The sequence below is a fragment of the Eleginops maclovinus genome, chromosome 11 (assembly GCF_036324505.1).
Source record: "Eleginops maclovinus isolate JMC-PN-2008 ecotype Puerto Natales chromosome 11, JC_Emac_rtc_rv5, whole genome shotgun sequence".
In the NCBI taxonomy this organism is placed as follows: Eukaryota; Metazoa; Chordata; class Actinopteri; order Perciformes; family Eleginopidae; genus Eleginops; species Eleginops maclovinus.
This window is the reverse complement of record NC_086359.1, coordinates 17,585,833-17,605,756: the sequence shown is the minus strand read 5'-3', so window position 1 is coordinate 17,605,756 and position 19,924 is coordinate 17,585,833. Positions and strand designations below refer to the sequence as shown.

Below are 19,924 nucleotides of genomic sequence, written 5' to 3'. Positions count from 1 at the left end.
TGTTTGTTTTTCAATTATTTGTATTTATCTTTTATTTTATTTCATGTCACAAAACTCAGTATCCCCCGGGGAATAATACAAATTCTTATACATTCTTATATAAAGCAATTAAAAAAATATGAATATTATTTGATTGAAAAAGATATCTAGATAATTTGAAAGCATTTGAACTGATGACTGAGTTGTTTTCTCTCCTCAGTGTGCGGTGAAGCTGGCTAAGATGGTGGGCTACGTCAGTGCAGGTACAGTGGAGTACCTCTACAGCCAGGATGGCAGCTTCTACTTCCTGGAACTCAACCCTCGTCTGCAGGTGGAACACCCCTGTACTGAGATGGTGGCCGATGTCAACCTGCTAGCTGCCCAACTGCAGGTCAGTCCCAGCCAGAGTCACAGTGCAAAAAAACCAAACTCTTGTTTCCAGGAAATAAAGTCTTTTTTTTGGGTCTAATAGGCAAGCAATCTTGTAACAAGCTACAATGTTTTGCATTAATGCCTAACACATTTGCTTCATTCAAGATTTTTGATTTGAATAGAGAGTATTGAGCTTCTTTCTTGTAGGGGTGATTTTGCAGTGCACACACTTACAGTCAGTCCTGTAACAGACAAAGTTAGCACGCTTCACCGCTTTGCACTACACGGGGCCCCCTATCTCTATGGCGACAGAACGCAAATGAAGACGGTTATACACAAAAGCAGCACCGTATACCCCGTGGTTGTACAGGCACTCGGTCACGTGGTCTGCCATGCAGTGTTCGGGATTGTGTGTAAATAGGTCAGTTGGCAGCCAGGCTGAAGGGCAGTGTTGATGAGAAAGCTGATTGGATGTTACTGTGGGAGTGACCCGCTCTCTCTGGCACAAAGGATGAAGGTCTTTTTATCAAGGCAATTACAGGACTCCCTATCTGTCAGGGAGATGGTATTTGTTGATTGTCAGAAAGCATGCAGGGGAACGATAATCTGGTTCTTTGAAAGACAATTCAATCGTAATTGTGTTCTAATGCATTGTGTACCATTTCTTTAGTGCATGTGAGCCTTTTCTTTAATATTACTTAGTAAAACTTACACAGTGGGTTACATCAACACCCTTGTCAGATGGAAAAGCTGACTAAAATACCTTGTTAGATGTTTTTTTCAACAATCAAAATTTGATTAATTGAGAGTGGGGAGATTGTCCCACAGTTTTTGGCAGCCAAAGAGCAGTCTCCTTTGTAAGACGTTTGGCAAACAGATTTTCGTTTGATGACGCAAGTGTGCAATCAGTGGTGTAAACGTTTAGTAGCTCAAACAATCCCTGGCACAAAGGATGATGGTGTTTTTTTCTAGACAACACTTTCAATTGTCTAGACAAACTTAAAACTTGTTGTTGACAAATATCAGAAAGCTTGCAAAAGCAAAGCTACCTTACCTGTTCGGTTCAGGGTAACAGGGGGTTCTACTTTTTCCTTAATGATAGGTAGAAAGTAAACCTTTAACACTCTATTCAGATGGAACTTAAACAAGGGTTTTTGAAATTTGAAGCGCAGTTAAGCCAACCGGTTTAAGTTAGATGACCTAAGTGGATGCAAAGCAGTGTAAGGGTTTTTCTAACTGTGAAAAGTAAGGCCATGCAGTGCGTTTTTGTAAGTGGTTGAAAAAACAATCTTAAAAATCAATCCTGAGTTTAACTGATAGCCAATGAAGCGGGGCAGGTAGTAGGAGTAATGTGAGATCTACACCCGTTCTAGTTAAGATACTAGCTGTCACTTGTTTTGTACGATGAGAACGTGCAGACTAATGCAAGTGACAAGGGTATTGCAAATGTGGAAATAATAAAGGCATGCAGGATACAGTCCTAATCATAACTCCATAATAACAGTCTGGTTTTTGCTAGGTTTCTCAGTGAAAAGGATTGAACCATGTGTTTTGAAATGTTGATTCAAATTAGTTTGAGGGTCAAATATTAATCAAATTAAGTTTTTTTTATAGAGGAGAAGAGGGCGAAAACAATTAAGATTTTTTGTCATTGTAATTAAGTTTGTGCCTGTTCCACTGCATATTCTTTTGTTGTACTAATTCACCACTATTTCCTGTCAGATTGCTATGGGTATTCCTCTGCAAAGGATTAAAGACATCAGGATGCTCTATGGGGTGCAGCCCTGGGGAGACTCTCCCATTGACTTTGAGGGCCTGTCCACTGCCCCCTCCCCACGGGGCCATGTCATTGCAGCACGAATCACCAGTGAAAACCCTGATGAGGTAAGACTCTCTTTTCTACAAGTACACAACACAATTGCAGCCAACACAACGGTTCTCTTAGTGCCAAATGTGCTGTTTACGCCTTCAGTTTATGATAATTTCTGTCTTTTTAATGTTTTATTTGCACACACATAAGGCTGCATAATGTCCACAGAGTGAACACATAGGAAATGTGTCAGGAGAGGTCAAGAAGGCCAATACATTCACAACTTAGGGAGAAAAGAAACAATGAAATTCATAAATAAAGGGGAAAAAACTAAGCTAACATAATATAGCTACACCAAAACAAATCACAACAAGAAGCACATAAAGTAAGCTGTCTAATCAGTAGTCAACAACAAAAATTGAGAAATGAATGAGAATAAATACTGGGATAAAAAGAACAGAAAAAACACGTCAGGAAATAATTAGACCTTAAATGTGAAAACAATGTCCTTTTTAAAGGCTTCTGAGGATACCAAGCTACTGATACTGTGCAACTGGATGATCAGATGACATGTTGTCTCATTTGCAGGGTTTCAAGCCGAGCTCCGGAACAGTACAAGAGCTGAATTTCCGCAGCAACAAGAACGTGTGGGGCTACTTCAGCGTTGCAGCGGCCGGGGGGCTGCATGAGTTTGCCGACTCCCAGTTTGGACACTGTTTCTCGTGGGGAGAGAATCGGGAAGAAGCCATCTCGTGAGTACACCCAGGATCATTAGATCATTACATATTTACAATGTGAGATGTCTTTTGAAATTGTGTCATCAGAGGCTTTTATCATTGACTTATGTAACTGTGTCTTATTTTTTTCTCTCTAGCAACATGGTGGTGGCTCTGAAGGAGTTGTCTATCAGAGGAGACTTCAGGACGACAGTGGAATACCTCATTAAGCTGCTGGAGACTGAAAGCTTTCAGCACAACAGCATCGACACAGGCTGGCTGGACAGGCTCATCTCAGAGAAGATGCAGGTATGCAGACATGTTGCAGCAGTGGCTAAATAGAAAACTATAATGAGAAGAAAACTAAACTTCATTTGAAAATGTAACAAGAAAGGTTTTTGCCACACAGACCCATATTATTATTTTAGTGCAGAAACCACAATACATTTAGTTGGAGTAATAGTCAGTCATATGCAGTTTAGACTTAATGTCCCATTTAAACTGCATATCAGATCTGTGTACATGTACAGAAGCAACTTGAATCCAAACCTTTGCTTTGGATTGAAGTGCTTAAAAATGAGGAGGCTTGCAATGTGGAGCTACAGAGGACTTGCTCCTCACCTCCCTTATGTCATGTAATTATTGGTCAAAATTGTTAGGGAGTAGTTAATGTAAGCAAACTTCAAATATAGTTTTACAGGGAAAACAATGATTGGATTTCAAATAATATACAACATTACATTTGTATTTGTTATTGTTTTTTAAATGTTTTATATTGATGCACAATTCCCCGCAAGCTGGAAGTTAGCATTGGAATATTGCAATTATTAAACTTTGTGGCATGATATGACATGATTATGATACTGACGTTTTACTGACATATAGAAGCTTCAGATGTTTACTAGTGGGGTATTTACTGAAGTGTTTTATGTTGTAGTAAAAAACATGACAATTTCGTAAGCTTGTGTTAAGCACAGACCTTTTGTCAGGCATCTAACCAAAAGCACATACAAACATTAACTTCAAGATGAGCAAACAGGAAGGGCTAAAATGATTACTAATTTCTTGGATTTAGTAGTCACTCCCACACCACTACATATGTCTCTGGATGTGATCTTAATGGGTTGAAAACTTTTTAGCTTCGTCCTGACGATCCGTTTGAATGTCTGGTTAAGAAGTAAATTGTTATGCGTGCAGGCGGAGCGTCCAGATACCATGCTGGGAATTGTGAGCGGGGCTCTTCACGTGGCAGATGTCAATCTAAGGAACAGTGTGTCCAACTTTCTGCATTCTCTGGAAAGGTAAAACCCACGGCATGTCAAATGAATCCATTTCAAGCACTAGTTAAAAAGAATATTTAGAACTTAAGACGATTTCTACTCTGTGACTAGGGGCCAAGTGCTGCCAGCACACACACTGCTCAACACGGTGGACGTGGAGCTGATCTACGAAGGCACTAAATACACTCTAACAGTGACACGGCAGTCCCCCAACTCCTATGTGGTCATCATGAACCACTCCTCTGCGGAGATGGACGTCCATCGGCTCAGTGACGGAGGCCTTTTGCTGTCTTATGATGGGAGCAGCTACACCACCTACATGAAGGAAGAGGTGGACAGGTAAGAGGACACAAAGCCTTTCAATGAGAGTATGATAAAATGACACCTGTCTATCTACTTTTAATAAAATGTCTTTTCCCCCTTGACAGGTATCGCATCACAATCGGGAACAAGACTTGTGTTTTCGAGAGGGAGAATGATCCTTCCCTGCTGCGATCTCCTTCGGCAGGGAAACTCATCCAGTACACAGTCGAAGACGGCGGGCACGTGTTTTCTGGACAGTGCTACGCTGAAATAGAGGTACAGTATGTTAAGGATTATGTACGGAATCCCAAACAATGCAGCTGAGAAAGAAAGGTGGATCCATTTTCTACTTCTGAATCAAACTGTTTTCTCTCCTAAATTAATGTTGGAAAAACAAGTCTCACCCTCAAAGAAAACATGGATGCTTTTAGTCCTATTTAGAACATGGGGGATTGATCAGGCTCTAGTGCTGAAATTAGTATTACAACGATACAAATCCTGCCCTAACTTTTTTTATTACCGTTTGTTTTGAGATTTGTAAAAACATTTATAGAAGTGATTTTAGGTAACATTTTTTTCTCCACCTGTTTTTGAGGTCAGGGCTCAGGGCTTCCGTACTTATGTGCATGTTCGCCACACAAAAAATAGAATTGAATTAAATTCACACAACTTTGTACTGAATTCCAGGTGATGAAGATGGTGATGACGCTGACAGCTGCCGAGTCTGGCTGTATTCACTATGTGAAGAGGGCTGGAGCAGCACTGGATCCAGGCTGTGTCATTGCCAAGCTGCAGCTGGATGACCCGAGCAGAGTGCAACAGGTACTGACTGTCTGACTTGCAATCTACACAGATACATGCATATATGATATATGCTCACTGCATAACTACAAAAGGTGTTACAACTGTAATGATGAGCTGAAATACTGTGACACTTCTTTTTTTTTTTTTACGAGACAAATATCACGACCGCTGACGACCATGAACTGAACTCTGTATGACTTTCGACTACCAATGTTTGCTAGAGGGGGTAGGACTAGAAAAGTTGTTATGCATCTTCTTGCCCCTTTTGAACATGAACTTTATTATTTATACTTTATAAAGAAAAAAGAAAACACTTCATGTTCAATAAATTGACTAAGAAAAGATATATTCCTTCGTCTGCTGAAAAGGGACATGTAGTATGCCTCTTTGTTTTGTTCATTTCGAGTTGGGCTTTACATGCGAGTTTCAGCTTCATGTGTTACAACAAGTTTCAGAATGAGGGAAGTGTGTATTATCATACACAAGCCATGCTCTCTACTTACTCTTAGCCTTAGCATGAGTTATTTGTGTGTGCGTCTTTGTGTAGCAGTAACTTTAAAAAATCTGAAGTTTCAGTGCAGCAGGAAGTTGAGACTGCCATCAAATACGAAGACTTTAATATCTGAAAGTAACAAAACATCTAAGACAAAGTAATGTCAAAATGTATGTAATGAATAGAATAGGAACCCACTTCTGGGAAATATACCACTACTGGTTAGGTAACAATGCCTACATGTTTTGAACTACTTTCTTAAGGCAAACATTATTCAGGATATTGTTTTTCGTAGAAAGAGTACATTGTTTATTATAGCGTATCCCCACTTCTTTTGTGCTTGATCATACCTTGAAACTGCTTTAATATAAAACATCAGTACTTTATATGCATAACAGGGTTGTAAAAATAAGTATTTGTGTTGTAGGCCGAGCTTAACACGGGGCCGCTGCCCGCTATCCAGGCAGTGGCTCTGAGAGGAGAGAAACTCCACAGAGTGTTCCACACTACACTGGATCATCTCGTTCACATAATGAACGGCTACTGTCTCCCTGAACCTTTCTTTAGTGCTAAGGTGAGAAATCACACACACACACACACACACACACACACACACACACACACACACACACACACACACACACACACACACACACACACACACACCAACATCAGCTCTTCTCCCTGTTAGGAGGTTTTTTTAATCTGTGCCTCTTGTGTGTGTCCTAGTTGAAAGAGTGGGTGGAAAGGTTGATGAAAACGATGCGCGATCCTTCTCTGCCGCTGTTGGAGCTCCAGGATATCATGACCAGTGTGTCAGGGCGCATCCCTCCCGCTGTGGAGAAGTCCATCAAGAAGGAGATGGCTCAGTATGCTAGCAACATCACCTCCGTGCTCTGCCAGTTTCCCAGCCAGCAGGTACACACACACACACACACACACGCGTGCACAGACACAGACACAGACACACACACACACACACACACACACACACACACACACACACACACACACACGCACGCTAACTCTTCTTGTTTATAACTGTAAAAGCCCCCATTAGCTTCTCACTGTCTTGTTTCAGTGCCATTAAAAATAATGGGACTCATTCACTTAATTCTTTCTAAATGTGTTTTTTTGATTTCCTTAGAAGAGTCCACGTCACATTTCTGACATGTTCTTGAATCAGAGAATTGTTATATGCGTGTTCTTGTAATGATTGTGAACTGAATGCCGTGCCAGTGTATCCGGCGGGAAATCCTGAGTGGTTTGGGCATACTGCTCTGTGTTTGATTACCATGATAACCTTCAAAGAGAAAACCGCGGTCAACGCATTTACTTTAAATGGATGGACTTGAATTGTAGGGATTTATGGCTTCTAAACGTTTTTTATGTTCATTTATGGGATTTCGTCGTCTAATTTTCCAGTCGGCTGTAAACATACTTTCTTCACCTCCACTTGATTTTTCCTACATTTTCTTGTTCTAACCAACTTTAAGATACACATACCTAAATGATTAGACATCTGTGTAAGTAAAATACTTAGCAGGATGGAAGTACTCTGTGTCTGTGCAAAAGGAATTATTATTTCACATACAGAAGCATCTAGATTCTCTGGGATTTTTTTTTTGTTTCTTCCAATAATTTGCTGAATAATTAAACCACACACCTCTAAATAGATGAATCTCTACATTTCCATCCAATATTTCACAGCCAGTTAGGATCCCTCTAGGATCCCTCTGCTTCATCAGTGCCAATGGAACAAAAATATATGAGTTGACACTGCTGTTATTCCATTATGATGTTGTTTATCTTTCCAGATTGCAAACATCCTGGACAGCCACGCTGCTACACTTAACAAGAAGTCAGAGAGAGAAGTCTTCTTTATGAACACACAGAGCATCGTCCAGCTGGTGCAGAAGTGCGTACCACACATGTGTTTTATTTTCTTTGTTTTAATTCTCATTGTCCCATTAAGTACAATGCTGCATTCTTCTATTTGTCATACCGGACTGTGTTTGTCTCCAACAGGTATCGCAGTGGCATCAGAGGTCACATGAAGGCGGTGGTGATGGACCTGCTCCGACAGTACCTGAAAGTGGAGATCCAGTTTCAGAATGGTGAGGGACAACAGCAGCAACACATTTAACATGCATCCAAACTAATACAATCTCCGTACACATATTACTTGACCAATTCATGTACATAAACATTACAGCACATATTCTATCAGAAGTGTAGTTTTATCTTATCTCATAGTATTTACTGTAAAACATAAGGTCTTGTTTGATACTTTTCATACGCAGTTACAAGGTTGCTTCTAGGATAAGATAGCCTAGGATACTTTACTTCAAGTTGTTAGGCCTACAAATCTACCACTGTGCAGATCACCTTTCAAACATTTAAAATAAAAAGAAATAGCTACAGAACAAACACAGAACACGCTTGTCAGAAATATTGCACTTCCACATTCTTCCACTTGGTGGAGCTCTTTAACAAATAAAGGAACTCAGCATATGTCATTCTTTGATTTCCCCATGCAGCATTAACCAAAGCTCTTCTCTGTCTGCTTCTTAACAGGACACTATGACAAATGTGTGTTTGCACTGCGCGAGGAAAACAAAGGCGACATGATCAACGTGCTCAACTACATCTTCTCCCACGCTCAGGTCACCAAGAAGAACCTGCTGGTTACTATGCTCATCGTAAGTGTCCTTCCTCGCTGAGTCAGAAGAAAGAGCGTTAAAAACTCCAGCTTGTAATTTCATGTGATGTTGTCCGCTCTTGTGTTTAGGATCAGCTGTGTGGCCGTGATCCCACTCTGACAGACGAGCTGATGGCAATCTTGACGGAACTCACCCAGCTCAGCAAGACGACCAACGCCAAGGTGGCGCTGCGGGCTCGGCAGGTTAGATGTGAATTCTAGCAGGAGTTGTTTTAGCTTCACCTTTGATAATTAAGGATTTTACTTATGTGGGTTGTCATTTCAAAGTAGAGCTCCATAAAAGTAACTAATCACATTTTTCCCTGTTTACTCTGATCTCCAGTGAGATTTTTACCAGATTTTTGTCAGTGCCAGTTTCGGTAGAACCAGCTCCCAACCACATGAAACATTTTTTTTAATTTACCTGGAAAGTGACATCACAACAAAAAATGGTCTCCTCATTTTCTGGGACATCAGTAGCTCAGTCTGTGGGTTCTTGGCTTCAAAACTGCAGGGTCTTCGGTTCCCAATTAGAACAAGTAGAGAGTTCGGACTGTTAGCTCGGGAGGTGCCAGGTCGAACCAGTTCTTGAGTAAGACAACAAAACCCCCCTTAATGCTGAGGGCATCTAACTCCTTGCCCTGACACCTCTCCAATAATATGTCTAGGACCTTTGTGTGCGTTTTATGCCAATTTGTGTGATGTAATGTAAAACGATAGTAAGGAAATGGGGTGTCTATTAAAATTAAACCAATAAGCAAACAAAAAGCTGCAGGTTTTTCAATATTGCTGAATGCTGACTATTAGCTGTATGTTAAGTAAAGGAATGATTGTAATGCCTGGGGGTGTAGTCCTTAACCTCTCTTAAACCTTAAAGAAAGATGGTCCCACACTCTGATTGGCTGAGAGGGGAATTGCCCCAAGATGCTCCCAATTAAGAGTCAACAGGTGATCTGAATAACCTGCTATCAACTCGTGGGAATTGTTACATTCAGCCAGGAATATGTTGTGGAAAATACAAATGACAAGTACTAAAGAACGACGGCCTGCCACAAGATGTCACTATCTACTCTCTTTGTTTTTATTACAAAACAATGGAAAAATATGAACTAAAAAATGGTAATAACCACTTTAAAGCTCGATCGAAGTTAAGCAAAAGAGAAAAGTTTATATTAAACATTTAGTTACATTAATTATCTCTTTTGCCCAGGTGTTGATAGCTTCCCACCTCCCATCTTATGAGCTACGTCACAACCAGGTGGAGTCCATCTTCCTCTCTGCCATCGATATGTATGGACACCAGTTCTGCATCGAGAACCTCCAGGTGGGTAATTAATGAGTTTCTACGCGTAAGGCTTTGAATATTTAAAGTGTTTCTAATTAAGTTGTTTTTTTTTTTCTTCTAGAAACTGATCCTTTCAGAGACATCCATCTTTGATGTTCTGCCCAACTTCTTCTACCACAGTAATCAGGTAGTCAGGATGGCTGCGCTGGAGGTAAGGGGGTCTGAATTCACCTTTTACTTTATTTTATTGACAATAAAAATCGTCAACCTGATATTTCCTGTGTTTTTATCTTTAATTACAGGTGTACGTTCGCCGGGCATACATCGCCTATGAGCTCAACAGCGTTCAGCATCGACAGCTGAGGGACAACACATGCATAGTGGAGTTCCAGTTCATGCTCCCCACATCGCACCCCAACAGGTACCACGCTCACAAACTGCCTGCATCCCCAAAGTGTAGGGCATCACCTTTCCCCCTTTGCTCTCCTATCAAACGGCACTATGGACAGGAATCAAAATTAACAACAGGAATAGATTTTGAATGTTATATCGGTGGCAGTGATGCTGGCAATTTGGCAGCCCAAACATGTAGAATAACATTTCTTTATGATCATTTAAAAAGAAAAGCGTTTCAGAATCAAAAAGCTGTGTTGCCGGGTATTCACGCGTATTTATCGGTACTGATGATGAGAGGAATAAAAATGCTTATTTAAAAAAGAAAAAAGAGTAACGTAATGAAACAGTTAAAATGATAAATAAAAGAATCTATATTATAAAACAATGAGTAGTGTAATGATGGTGCATAATAGTCATAGTAATAAAAAGGAACAAAAATATATTATAAATGAACACGTTAAAAATGATGACGGTGCATTCCCAAATATTAATTACTAATAATCTTTAGAGGATTAATAACATTATAATAAAGACATTCAATAAACAGGTTTCCTACATGTCCCTAAACGTATATTTAAAAGGTATTAAAATAAATAATATAAAAACGTCATAAATCTATAAAATGTAAGACACTAGTATTTCATTTTTTTTTTATTGGATGCATTAAAAAATCTCCCAATTTTTTTTAACATCTCTCTTATTATCACAGCGTCCTCATCCGGATGGCAGAAACGTTGCACATAAGTTGGTCTTGGATTTCATTCTAAGCCCATAAAATGTCTTACCTCCCTTAAGCTGTAGGAACCCTTGTTAAAATGTGTCATTGCTTTATGCTTATTAAGTATAGACCCTAGCGGCAGCACCTGTTGGTTCTTACTCCTTGCATTCTTCAGTATCACTTAGTTCCACCCTTCCACATACAGTATGTACCGTAATCCTTTTCCGGTCATAACCCACTGTGTTATTCAAATCCATCTAGATTTTTTTTTAGCATAGGTGGAAGTGTGCTGTACTTACACAAAAACACTTGAGTATAAATATACAATTAATCTCTAAAAAGAGTCCATGGTGCCATATGTCCTCTTTCACTTTTTTCCCAGCTTTGTGTTCATCGTTGTTCTTCATGTAAATGTTCCTTGTGTGCAAAAGAGGGTATTATGCAAGACAGAATGTACTTCCTTTTAGTTCGTCAAACCATGTCAGTTGCTTTTCCTTGTAAGTCTTGGGGAAAAAAAACTCTGAAAAAACCCCAGAGAATTTGAGAGGAACTCTGGACTTGCCTTGTACATTTAAAATAGGTTCAGACCAAATACTGCAGCATTTTCTGCATCCCACCTGTGTCCTTGTGTTTGAACGTATGTGTGGGTTCAGCTGTGTTTTTCTGGCAGTTGCAATTTGTTTTTCCTGTTTGTTGGGTTTGGCTTGTTTATGCACCTTGAAATCCTTTTTTAACACCATGACATATACAATCACAAGCATGCGATCCAAATGTATGTGTGTGTGTGAATTAACTCTCATCTTTGGCTCATCACTGTGACCTAAAGATGGCATGAGAGTGTAAAATGATTTCTCTGTTCAGGATATATAATGCATGTCGTGAAAAGGGGAGCAGTCCGGGAGTGAAATGTGTGTTTACGAGCTAGAAAGCCATTTTCAATTTACTTGATCCTCCATTCTTTATAATTGCATTCATTTAGATATCGATCGGGGCAAAATATAAATTCCTCACGGTAAAGGGGGCACACACACACACACACACACACACACACACGGCTACACCTTGACTGTCTTCTTCTCCTGATGCCTGCCACTAACCACTTAGTAATCAATGTTGTTTGATTGCAGAGGGAACATCCCCACACTAAACAGGTATTGTAAACATTCTTTTCATTGCATAGACTAATTGTGACTAGCTAGCAGCATGGTCAAAGCAGTAATTGTTGTAAATAGTCATCCGGGGATAAGGCCGACAAATTGTTTGGTTATGACACTGTTTAGTGCTTAATATGTCCCAAAATAAAGCAGCTGGAATTGAGTCGGGTTAAGAAATACTTCCTAATTTTACAACAACAGCCTGGCCCTTGGCTTTAAGCCTCTGCGTCAAACATGTTTTGAGTGTGTGTGTGTGTGTGTGTGTGTGTGTGTGTGTGTGTGTTTGTCTTCGTGTGGGATTCCAAACTACTGTGCGTATGTGCTTTAAAAATGTGCAATGACTCGGGATGTAAGGTGCTGTAAGATGATTCAAATGACATGTTAGCGGAAAGTGCAGTTCCTGAAACTGAAACCTATGACCTGTCCTGCCAGGAAATTGTCTGCTCCGATCCTGGACATTGCAAAAGTGGCAGACTCTAGGTTACACGAAAGTAAACTGCAGGATCTTAAAGCACAAGATAGTATATCTGAGGATGAGAACGCAGAGAAGAAAAATGCAGCGGATTCGGAATCTGTGGACAGGTTTGACACACCTCTTAAGTGATTTGAACGGGTGTAACTACTGGGACAACTTCTCACAATCAAAAGAACTAACACCCAACAACACGTTGATCGTGGATATTTACTTCCTGTTGGTTTAATGTCTCCTTGTTCCTCTTGAAAGGAATGTTTCCTTTGTTTTAATTTGTCTAACATGTGGTCTGTCAAAAATAGCTCTCATTGTGTTCACATGTAACGATGTCCTGTTCTTTTCATAATTTGAACCTCATTCAGTTTGAACTAAAATATCCCCTAACACATGTTTTGTGATTTTAATACATATTATAATTCACAGCATCTCAAATTGCCCAAAAAAAGGGATCAAAAACTGTTGTGAGGTTCTTGAAGGTGGTTGGACATTTTCACTGGGTGATTCTAGCGCTGTGGCAGATTCACATTGCGTTATCTCTGTCGATACCCTAGGATGTCTTTCTCATCCAACCTGAACCACTACGGCATGGTGCATGTCGCCAGCGTCAGCGACGTTCTGCTCGACACTTCGTTCACACCGCCTTGTCAGCGCATGGGAGCCATGGTCGCTTTCCGCTCCTTCCAGGAGTTCACCAGGTCAGTAATTTGCAATGAATCAATGTAACTTTATTTATACAGCACTTTGTATTTGCTTCACACACCAAAAAAAAACAAAAAAAAATACTTGCTTTCTCTTAGTCTATGTACAGCAACACATACCTTTGGAGATGAATGAAACACTATGTCCCAACAGAAGTCAATAATCAAAGGACTCAAAAAGACAAGAATAAATACAATTTAATTACAAGCTAAATGTCTTATGATGCCCCTAAAAGTATGAACACCGTCTGCCGCCCCCAGGTCTTCCTGGAGGCTGTTCCACAATCATGGGTTATCGATAAAGGAAAAGAAAAAAGAATAAAATAAATACATTTAGATACAATTAAAAAGCCAGTTCTAGAATACCCAATGGTTCATAGAACAGATCTTATATATTAATTGGACCAAGACCATTTAGTGCTTTAAAAACCACTAAAACTAGTTTTTTAATTGAGTTCTGAAGCAGACATGTAGCCAGACTTTAATTTGGGTGATGTGCATTCTTTCTGGTGTGGTCTTTGTATAAATACTCCTGTGTTTAACGTAATTCATCAACCTGTTGATGTTTGTATCACAATTGGGATTCACTTAGTGTTTTTCCTCCTCTACAGGAACATTAACGACGTGCTGAGCTGCTTCTCCGACTCTCCTCCGCCAAGTCCAACCTTCCCAGAGGGAGGAAACCCTGTCCTGTACGGTGAAGAGGACAACAAGGTGAAGATTATCATAAGCCTTTCATTTACCAGTGTGACGGTGCACCTGTTTCCGAATTAACGTGGATTTGTTCTGTCATCCTAGAGTATCCAGGACGAGCCGATCCACATCCTGAATGTGGCTATAAAGACGGACAGCGACATCGATGATGACGGCCTTGCATCTGTATTCCGAGAGTTTACTCATTCGAAGGTGGGGACAACAAGGCTTTTGTTTCGATGATTCATTTTTTTTTTTTTGAGAAGGCACAGGACGATCTTATCTTGACTTTTTTTCCCCCATTCCTAGAAATCTATGCTGTTTGAACATGGCATCCGTCGCCTGACTTTCCTCGTGGCCCAGAAGGTGAGCCTAATAAATATTGACTTCCTGTCTCAACACCCGGCTTCCCTGCATGTCGCCAATTCAACTAAATTCTAAAAAGCATGTCTCCAAATAATTTCAAATGAATTGTTCTGCATCTTTCTTTTTGTAATTTCCAATACTTTTTTACATGGAATGACACCGTGTGGAAATAATTTGCATTTAAAAATTTAGTTTAACTCTCCTGTTTGTCTCCGTGTGTCTTTCTGCATGCCTTGCTTTTGCTGGGTTTATGATGACAGGATTTCAGGAAGCAAGTCAACTGTGAGGTGGACCAAAGGTTTCATGTAAGTAGAGGAAGATAAATGTGAATGAGGACGTGTTGCTCTCTGTTTTCCACCAAAAGTATTGATCTCATCCCATAAAAAAAATCAGTTAAAAGAAGGCACACATTTAATATTCAGGCAATCAATTGCAGCATTTCTGTTCAAAATCCACTTGTTTCTGCACCTCTCTGAATTCCTGAAGAGAAAGCTTTTTTAAACTTTGTAGCATAAAGGTAAACCCACTATTGTGCGGAATCTATACATGTTTGGGTAGGCCACTGTTAACAAAAAACAATACCCCATTTGCCCCCATAAAATATCAATTGTAAGCTATGTGACAACACATTGTTAGCATTGATAGAAAGGTTTGAATTGAACCCCCAATCGTTGCAGTTTTGTAGCCATCCATTGTGCTTTAGTACATAAGGGCTAAGTTTGGCCCATTATCAGCAGCACAACCACTAGTATTTGGAATGTAATGAGAGGGATTGAGAGCAGGATTAGATTTTGGAGAAATGCCCCCATCCTTTTTCCCTCTGCTGTCATTTTTGACAATAGTCTTTGATTTTCCTTTTGATGGCACCACAGTCTTTGATGAGAGCTAATCATGCTAACTCGTGTCACCGTCATTATGTGGCCCTTGTGAAATAAAGAGCTTTTTCAGTATTCCTCATCCTAAAATTTCTCCTCCTATCACTATAGGATGTCTAATCACAGCATCAATAGTTTCCAGTGTGCGTGCTATCCATGCCGCTTGTTATTTTGTAGGCTGTATTGGCCAATGAGAGCATCCCCCAATCGGTCTGGCATTGTTTTGGCAAGTGGGACACTTCATCTGATAACGTAACAGGGCTACCCAGCATTATTCAGGGGATCAGATGTCTCCAGGAAAAAAATAATGTTTTATTCATTAGTGTAGGCAGTGCTCTATATACATGTATAACACTATTATTATGTGAGCTTGCTGTCTGAGTGAATACACAGTGATTTCCTGATAGGTAAATGACAGTAGAAAAGGACCAATGAAAACAGGGTCCTGATCATTACTGGATAATGCTATATACTTATACGTGTAGCAAGTTTGCAAAACATGTATATCTTTTTACTTGGCACGGACAGAAAACAAACAATGTAATGACATTACAACTTCATAAAAAGATTAAAGAAAACCGACGGAAATATGGATAAAAAAACCAAAACATTTAGAAGGAAAAGAAAAATGAAACAATGCAAACTGATTCCCTCAGAAATTAAAATAACTATGACAAAATAAATAAATACACATGACATGCAGAGCGTATTCAGTGTTCTACTTGGTCCTTTGAGCTGATTTCTTTCCATTTCATGCTGTGTTTTGCTCTTTTGCAATGGCTTGTAGCAATTATGTTATCTAAAAGAAATTTGCTCCTGAATAAACTTTTTCCGAAACTTTGATTAAATTGAAATCCCAATTGAATTGATTGCCCCCTGCTGTGATTAGGTTTCTAGTTAGTACCCGTCTAACTGATTTGAATTTGCTAACACTGCTGTGCTTCTAGCCGTTGTTCTTTTAATAATAAAACATTGTTGATTTCATTTTGTTCTTTCTATCTCTGCCCTGCTATCTTCCTCACAGAGAGAATTCCCCAAGTTTTTCACATTCCGTGCCAGAGACAAGGTAGGTTTCTATATGTTATATACACACACACACACCAGACACACAGACACACAATCAAACCATCACTTTTAATTTGGTTCATTTCCGAGTGGACCAAATTGGTGTTTGTTCACGACTGTGGAAAAAGAGTAAGGGATATATACTTGCATCACATTGTTGGGACATTGAAGTTTAAACCCTCACATTACAAAATAGAACGTATTTATTGACGTTCCTTAAGCTGGAAGACCATTGAAAACCATGTTGTGGTTATAGGAAACAACTTTTCAACCCCCGGGGCAGCTACTGAATTTCACTCTATCACAATCAGTGATGGCTCTTCCTCTCCGTTACCCCTGATAGTTTCACTACAATGACACCGCCAAAGCTCATTAAAGTAATGAACTCTTTAATTATGTCTCCCATTTAAGAGAAATGACACCCATTAACAGCTTTCTGAGATTGAGATTGCCCATAATTTCATTTACTTAATACAGTGTGTTGCTCACAGGCATCTTTTTACTCTTACATCAATGCACTGCTCCTGAAATTGCCAATTTGAACTGATGCGGTTAATGGAGATGAGGGCAGGAAAACCCAACTTGTAAAAGAAAAAGTTCTGAAGGAAAGTTTCCATTTACAAATGATGATTTGTTTTCCAATAGTTTGAGGAGGACAGGATCTATCGTCATTTGGAGCCGGCGCTAGCTTTCCAGCTGGAACTCAACCGCATGCGCAATTTTGCCCTCACTGCCATCCCGTGTGCCAACCACAAAATGCACTTGTACCTGGGTGCCGCCCGTGTGGAGGTGGGCGCAGAGGTCACGGACTACCGTTTCTTTGTGCGAGCCATCATCCGCCACTCCGATCTGGTCACCAAGGTGAGACAACAGAGGAACAACCTTTGTTTCTCGAAACCGGGTTTGTCTTTTCATCACTGCCCCCATTGACATTGTCTTTCTTTTCCTGCTCCTTCACTAGGAGGCCTCTTTTGAATACCTTCACAATGAGGCCGAGCGTCTGCTGCTGGAAGCCATGGATGAGCTGGAGGTGGCGTTCAACAACACAACTGTGCGAACTGACTGCAACCATATCTTCCTCAACTTTGTCCCCACGGTCATCATGGACCCATCAAAGGTTTGTGAAACTCAAATGTCCATACTTTGACATTACATTAAAATGATGCTTATATCTTGAAAGACTTACTTCTGTACCAATTAAATGATACAAACGTGGGTGTGGTGGCCAAAATCTTATAGAAATAAACAGATAATTAACTTAAAGTAAAACTGCCGCTGAGGCACCAGTTAACGAATCTTACGCAGGGAAATGATGCAAGTCCAGACAAGAATCTCTATTTGTGCATTTATTTCCGTGATCCAAAATACAATTAACACAGTTTCCTTCAGCCTTTCCTGTGGCTTTGCTTCTGGCCTGTATCACCATGTGTAGTGTCTTGTCAACGTAAAATCCAATACTCCACTTCAAATGCGGGCGATCCAAAAATCCACAAAAAGGGTTTCAAAAACAAGTCCGCGTTAACAACATAGTCTTTTTTACTTTAAGTTAATTATTGGTTTATTTCTATATGATTTTGGCCGCTATAAAGTAAAAAACCATGTGCCTACTAGTGCTCTACTCCCACCACCAATATATACAATTACACCAGATGCCCTAATCACCAAGTGCCCAAACATGCCTTCAAAATAAAAGCAAAAAAACTACTAAAATATTCAGTAATATAAATGTAAATATAGCTCCAACAATGGGTTTTTCTTTTGCTCTAAATAATTCTTTATTTCTTCTGTTTTACGTTTCCATCGTCACATCATTCTAAAAATGATTGCTATAAATAATACTTAGTTCTATTTATTTTACATAAAATAAAGCAATGTTAAATTTGGTCAAAAAGTAACAAAGAGAACCGATATAAATACTGTTAAAGTACCGGATGATAAGCAGTATCGGTAAGAGTAGTAGTACCGTTAAAATCTTAACCATACCAAACACTATATCTGTGTCCTAGACACTGTTATGGGCTCATGTAGTTGTTGTACTTGTGCTTGGAAAATCCTTTTTCAAAAGTCTTGTGTTTGTTAATTAGATTCCTTCTCTGACTTCAGATCGAGGAGTCTGTGCGCTCCATGGTGATGCGTTACGGCAGCCGCCTGTGGAAGCTGCGCGTCCTGCAGGCTGAGCTGAAGATCAACATCCGCCTGACTCCAACAGGAAAGCAAATCCCAATCCGCCTCTTCCTCACCAATGAGTCAGGCTACTACCTGGACATCAGCTTGTACAAGGAGGTCACTGATTCCCGAACGGGACAGGTGGGGCCCAAAGACCGACAGGTGGGGCACTCACACATCTTCCATCTCATCCGCTTATTGTCCAGGCCAAGGGCTTCAGCTTCATCCTGGAAAACATTACAGCTCCCAGAATTAAGTTTAACAGCCATTCTTTTTAATTTTAAATACAATAGAACGTAACAAAAATCTGGCTTTAAGATTTATTCAGTCATTTATTTATTGAGAAAAGATCCAGTATGGTGTTGTGCCCTTAGCCTGGTGGACAATCCTGTTAGTAATATCCCTTAACCTCGCAGCTGATCAGGTAAGTAACACTTCATCAAGCCATTCATCCATCTGTCAATTAACCACCCATAAAAGGGAGCACGTGAGTTCTTCAGTTTGGTTTTAAAACTGTTGTGAAAAAAAGGAAATGCTCCTGCACTTTCTTTTGTGAATCATATATAGGTTGAACTTCAGATAATGCGGGTGTTGCTGGGCCCTGCTGGGCTTTTTCCAGGCTTTTGCGGGCCTAATTCAAAATGTGACATCTGTGAATGGAAGTGCTACCATCAAACATTCCAGCACTTGTAACATTATGTCATTTTTATCACAGGAAAGGTCATTGGTGATTGGTCTTGTCTGTCTGACGGCACTGATGAATGTTATACCCCGATGTAATCTCTATGCTGTTACCACTTCCTGTTGTCCTTTAACATCTCTCATTCTCTTTTTGTATAGTATATACGTAGCAAATTATAGGGTTGGACCCACATATTACACTATTTGAATATTCTTTTGTTGATATTGTATTTTCGTATTTTTTCCAAACCCCCTTGGAATTAAAAATGTGTGTAAAAACACACCAAACCTTTTTAGGAAATGTTTTTTTTTTATTCATACCAAGAACTATACTATAGAATAATGTAATCCTTAAAAATGAATGTTTTTAATTAAACCAAAAGACTCGTGTTGCAACGGAGACATGTCTGGCTGAGTCATCACCCCCCCCCCGGCCAAAGCTTCGACTATTCGCTGTCGATTGCAACCGAAGCTCCGGAGCCAAAAAAATGGTATTGGGGACCTAGACCTAAATTGTTACATCATGCACTTTTTTTGTTGGTTAATTGCTGTAGCCGTGGGTATGACAGATGCTCATTATCATTCTCAAATTCATGATATTTTGGCAGAGGTGTCAGAAAAAGGTCAATATCTCTATAAAGTGACTCTCTCTCTTTCCCTTTGTTCAGATCATGTTCCAAGCCTATGGAGACAAACAGGGTCCGCTGCATGGCATGCTCATCAACACCCCCTATGTGACCAAGGACCTGCTGCAGTCGAAACGCTTCCAGGCGCAGTCTCTGGGCACCACCTATGTCTATGACTTTCCAGAAATGTTCAGACAGGTACAGTGACAACGTCTGAAAACAAACATGTCGGCCGTTGTGCTAAAGCTCTGCTCTAAAATACAGACTGGCC

The 19,924-nt window shown here is 39.9% G+C and overlaps 1 protein-coding gene across 11 annotated transcripts in view; it reads left to right on the top strand.

Moving 5' to 3' along the window:
• acaca (acetyl-CoA carboxylase alpha) overlaps positions 1 to 19,924 on the top strand; it is a 44,059-nt gene that overhangs the window by 8,520 nt on the left and 15,615 nt on the right. Inside the window, exons 11-40 of one of the 11 annotated variants that reach the window (XM_063894974.1) lie at positions 200 to 370; positions 2,074 to 2,235; positions 2,750 to 2,913; positions 3,036 to 3,186; positions 4,075 to 4,178; positions 4,269 to 4,496; positions 4,586 to 4,736; positions 5,148 to 5,282; positions 6,185 to 6,331; positions 6,487 to 6,675; positions 7,575 to 7,675; positions 7,786 to 7,874; positions 8,335 to 8,459; positions 8,549 to 8,662; positions 9,669 to 9,782; positions 9,865 to 9,954; positions 10,046 to 10,164; positions 11,985 to 12,008; positions 12,444 to 12,593; positions 13,035 to 13,178; positions 13,793 to 13,895; positions 13,980 to 14,087; positions 14,184 to 14,240; positions 14,501 to 14,545; positions 16,140 to 16,181; positions 16,826 to 17,041; positions 17,142 to 17,297; positions 18,284 to 18,508; positions 19,411 to 19,518; positions 19,696 to 19,851. In XM_063894974.1, coding sequence (XP_063751044.1) covers positions 200 to 370; positions 2,074 to 2,235; positions 2,750 to 2,913; positions 3,036 to 3,186; positions 4,075 to 4,178; positions 4,269 to 4,496; positions 4,586 to 4,736; positions 5,148 to 5,282; positions 6,185 to 6,331; positions 6,487 to 6,675; positions 7,575 to 7,675; positions 7,786 to 7,874; positions 8,335 to 8,459; positions 8,549 to 8,662; positions 9,669 to 9,782; positions 9,865 to 9,954; positions 10,046 to 10,164; positions 11,985 to 12,008; positions 12,444 to 12,593; positions 13,035 to 13,178; positions 13,793 to 13,895; positions 13,980 to 14,087; positions 14,184 to 14,240; positions 14,501 to 14,545; positions 16,140 to 16,181; positions 16,826 to 17,041; positions 17,142 to 17,297; positions 18,284 to 18,508; positions 19,411 to 19,518; positions 19,696 to 19,851 — 3,888 coding nt within the window. The remainder of the gene's footprint in view (positions 1 to 199; positions 371 to 2,073; positions 2,236 to 2,749; positions 2,914 to 3,035; positions 3,187 to 4,074; positions 4,179 to 4,268; positions 4,497 to 4,585; positions 4,737 to 5,147; positions 5,283 to 6,184; positions 6,332 to 6,486; positions 6,676 to 7,574; positions 7,676 to 7,785; positions 7,875 to 8,334; positions 8,460 to 8,548; positions 8,663 to 9,668; positions 9,783 to 9,864; positions 9,955 to 10,045; positions 10,165 to 11,984; positions 12,009 to 12,443; positions 12,594 to 13,034; positions 13,179 to 13,792; positions 13,896 to 13,979; positions 14,088 to 14,183; positions 14,241 to 14,500; positions 14,546 to 16,139; positions 16,182 to 16,825; positions 17,042 to 17,141; positions 17,298 to 18,283; positions 18,509 to 19,410; positions 19,519 to 19,695; positions 19,852 to 19,924) is intronic. The other 10 variants (XM_063894977.1, XM_063894975.1, XM_063894976.1 and 7 more) reach the window with 10 other exon arrangements.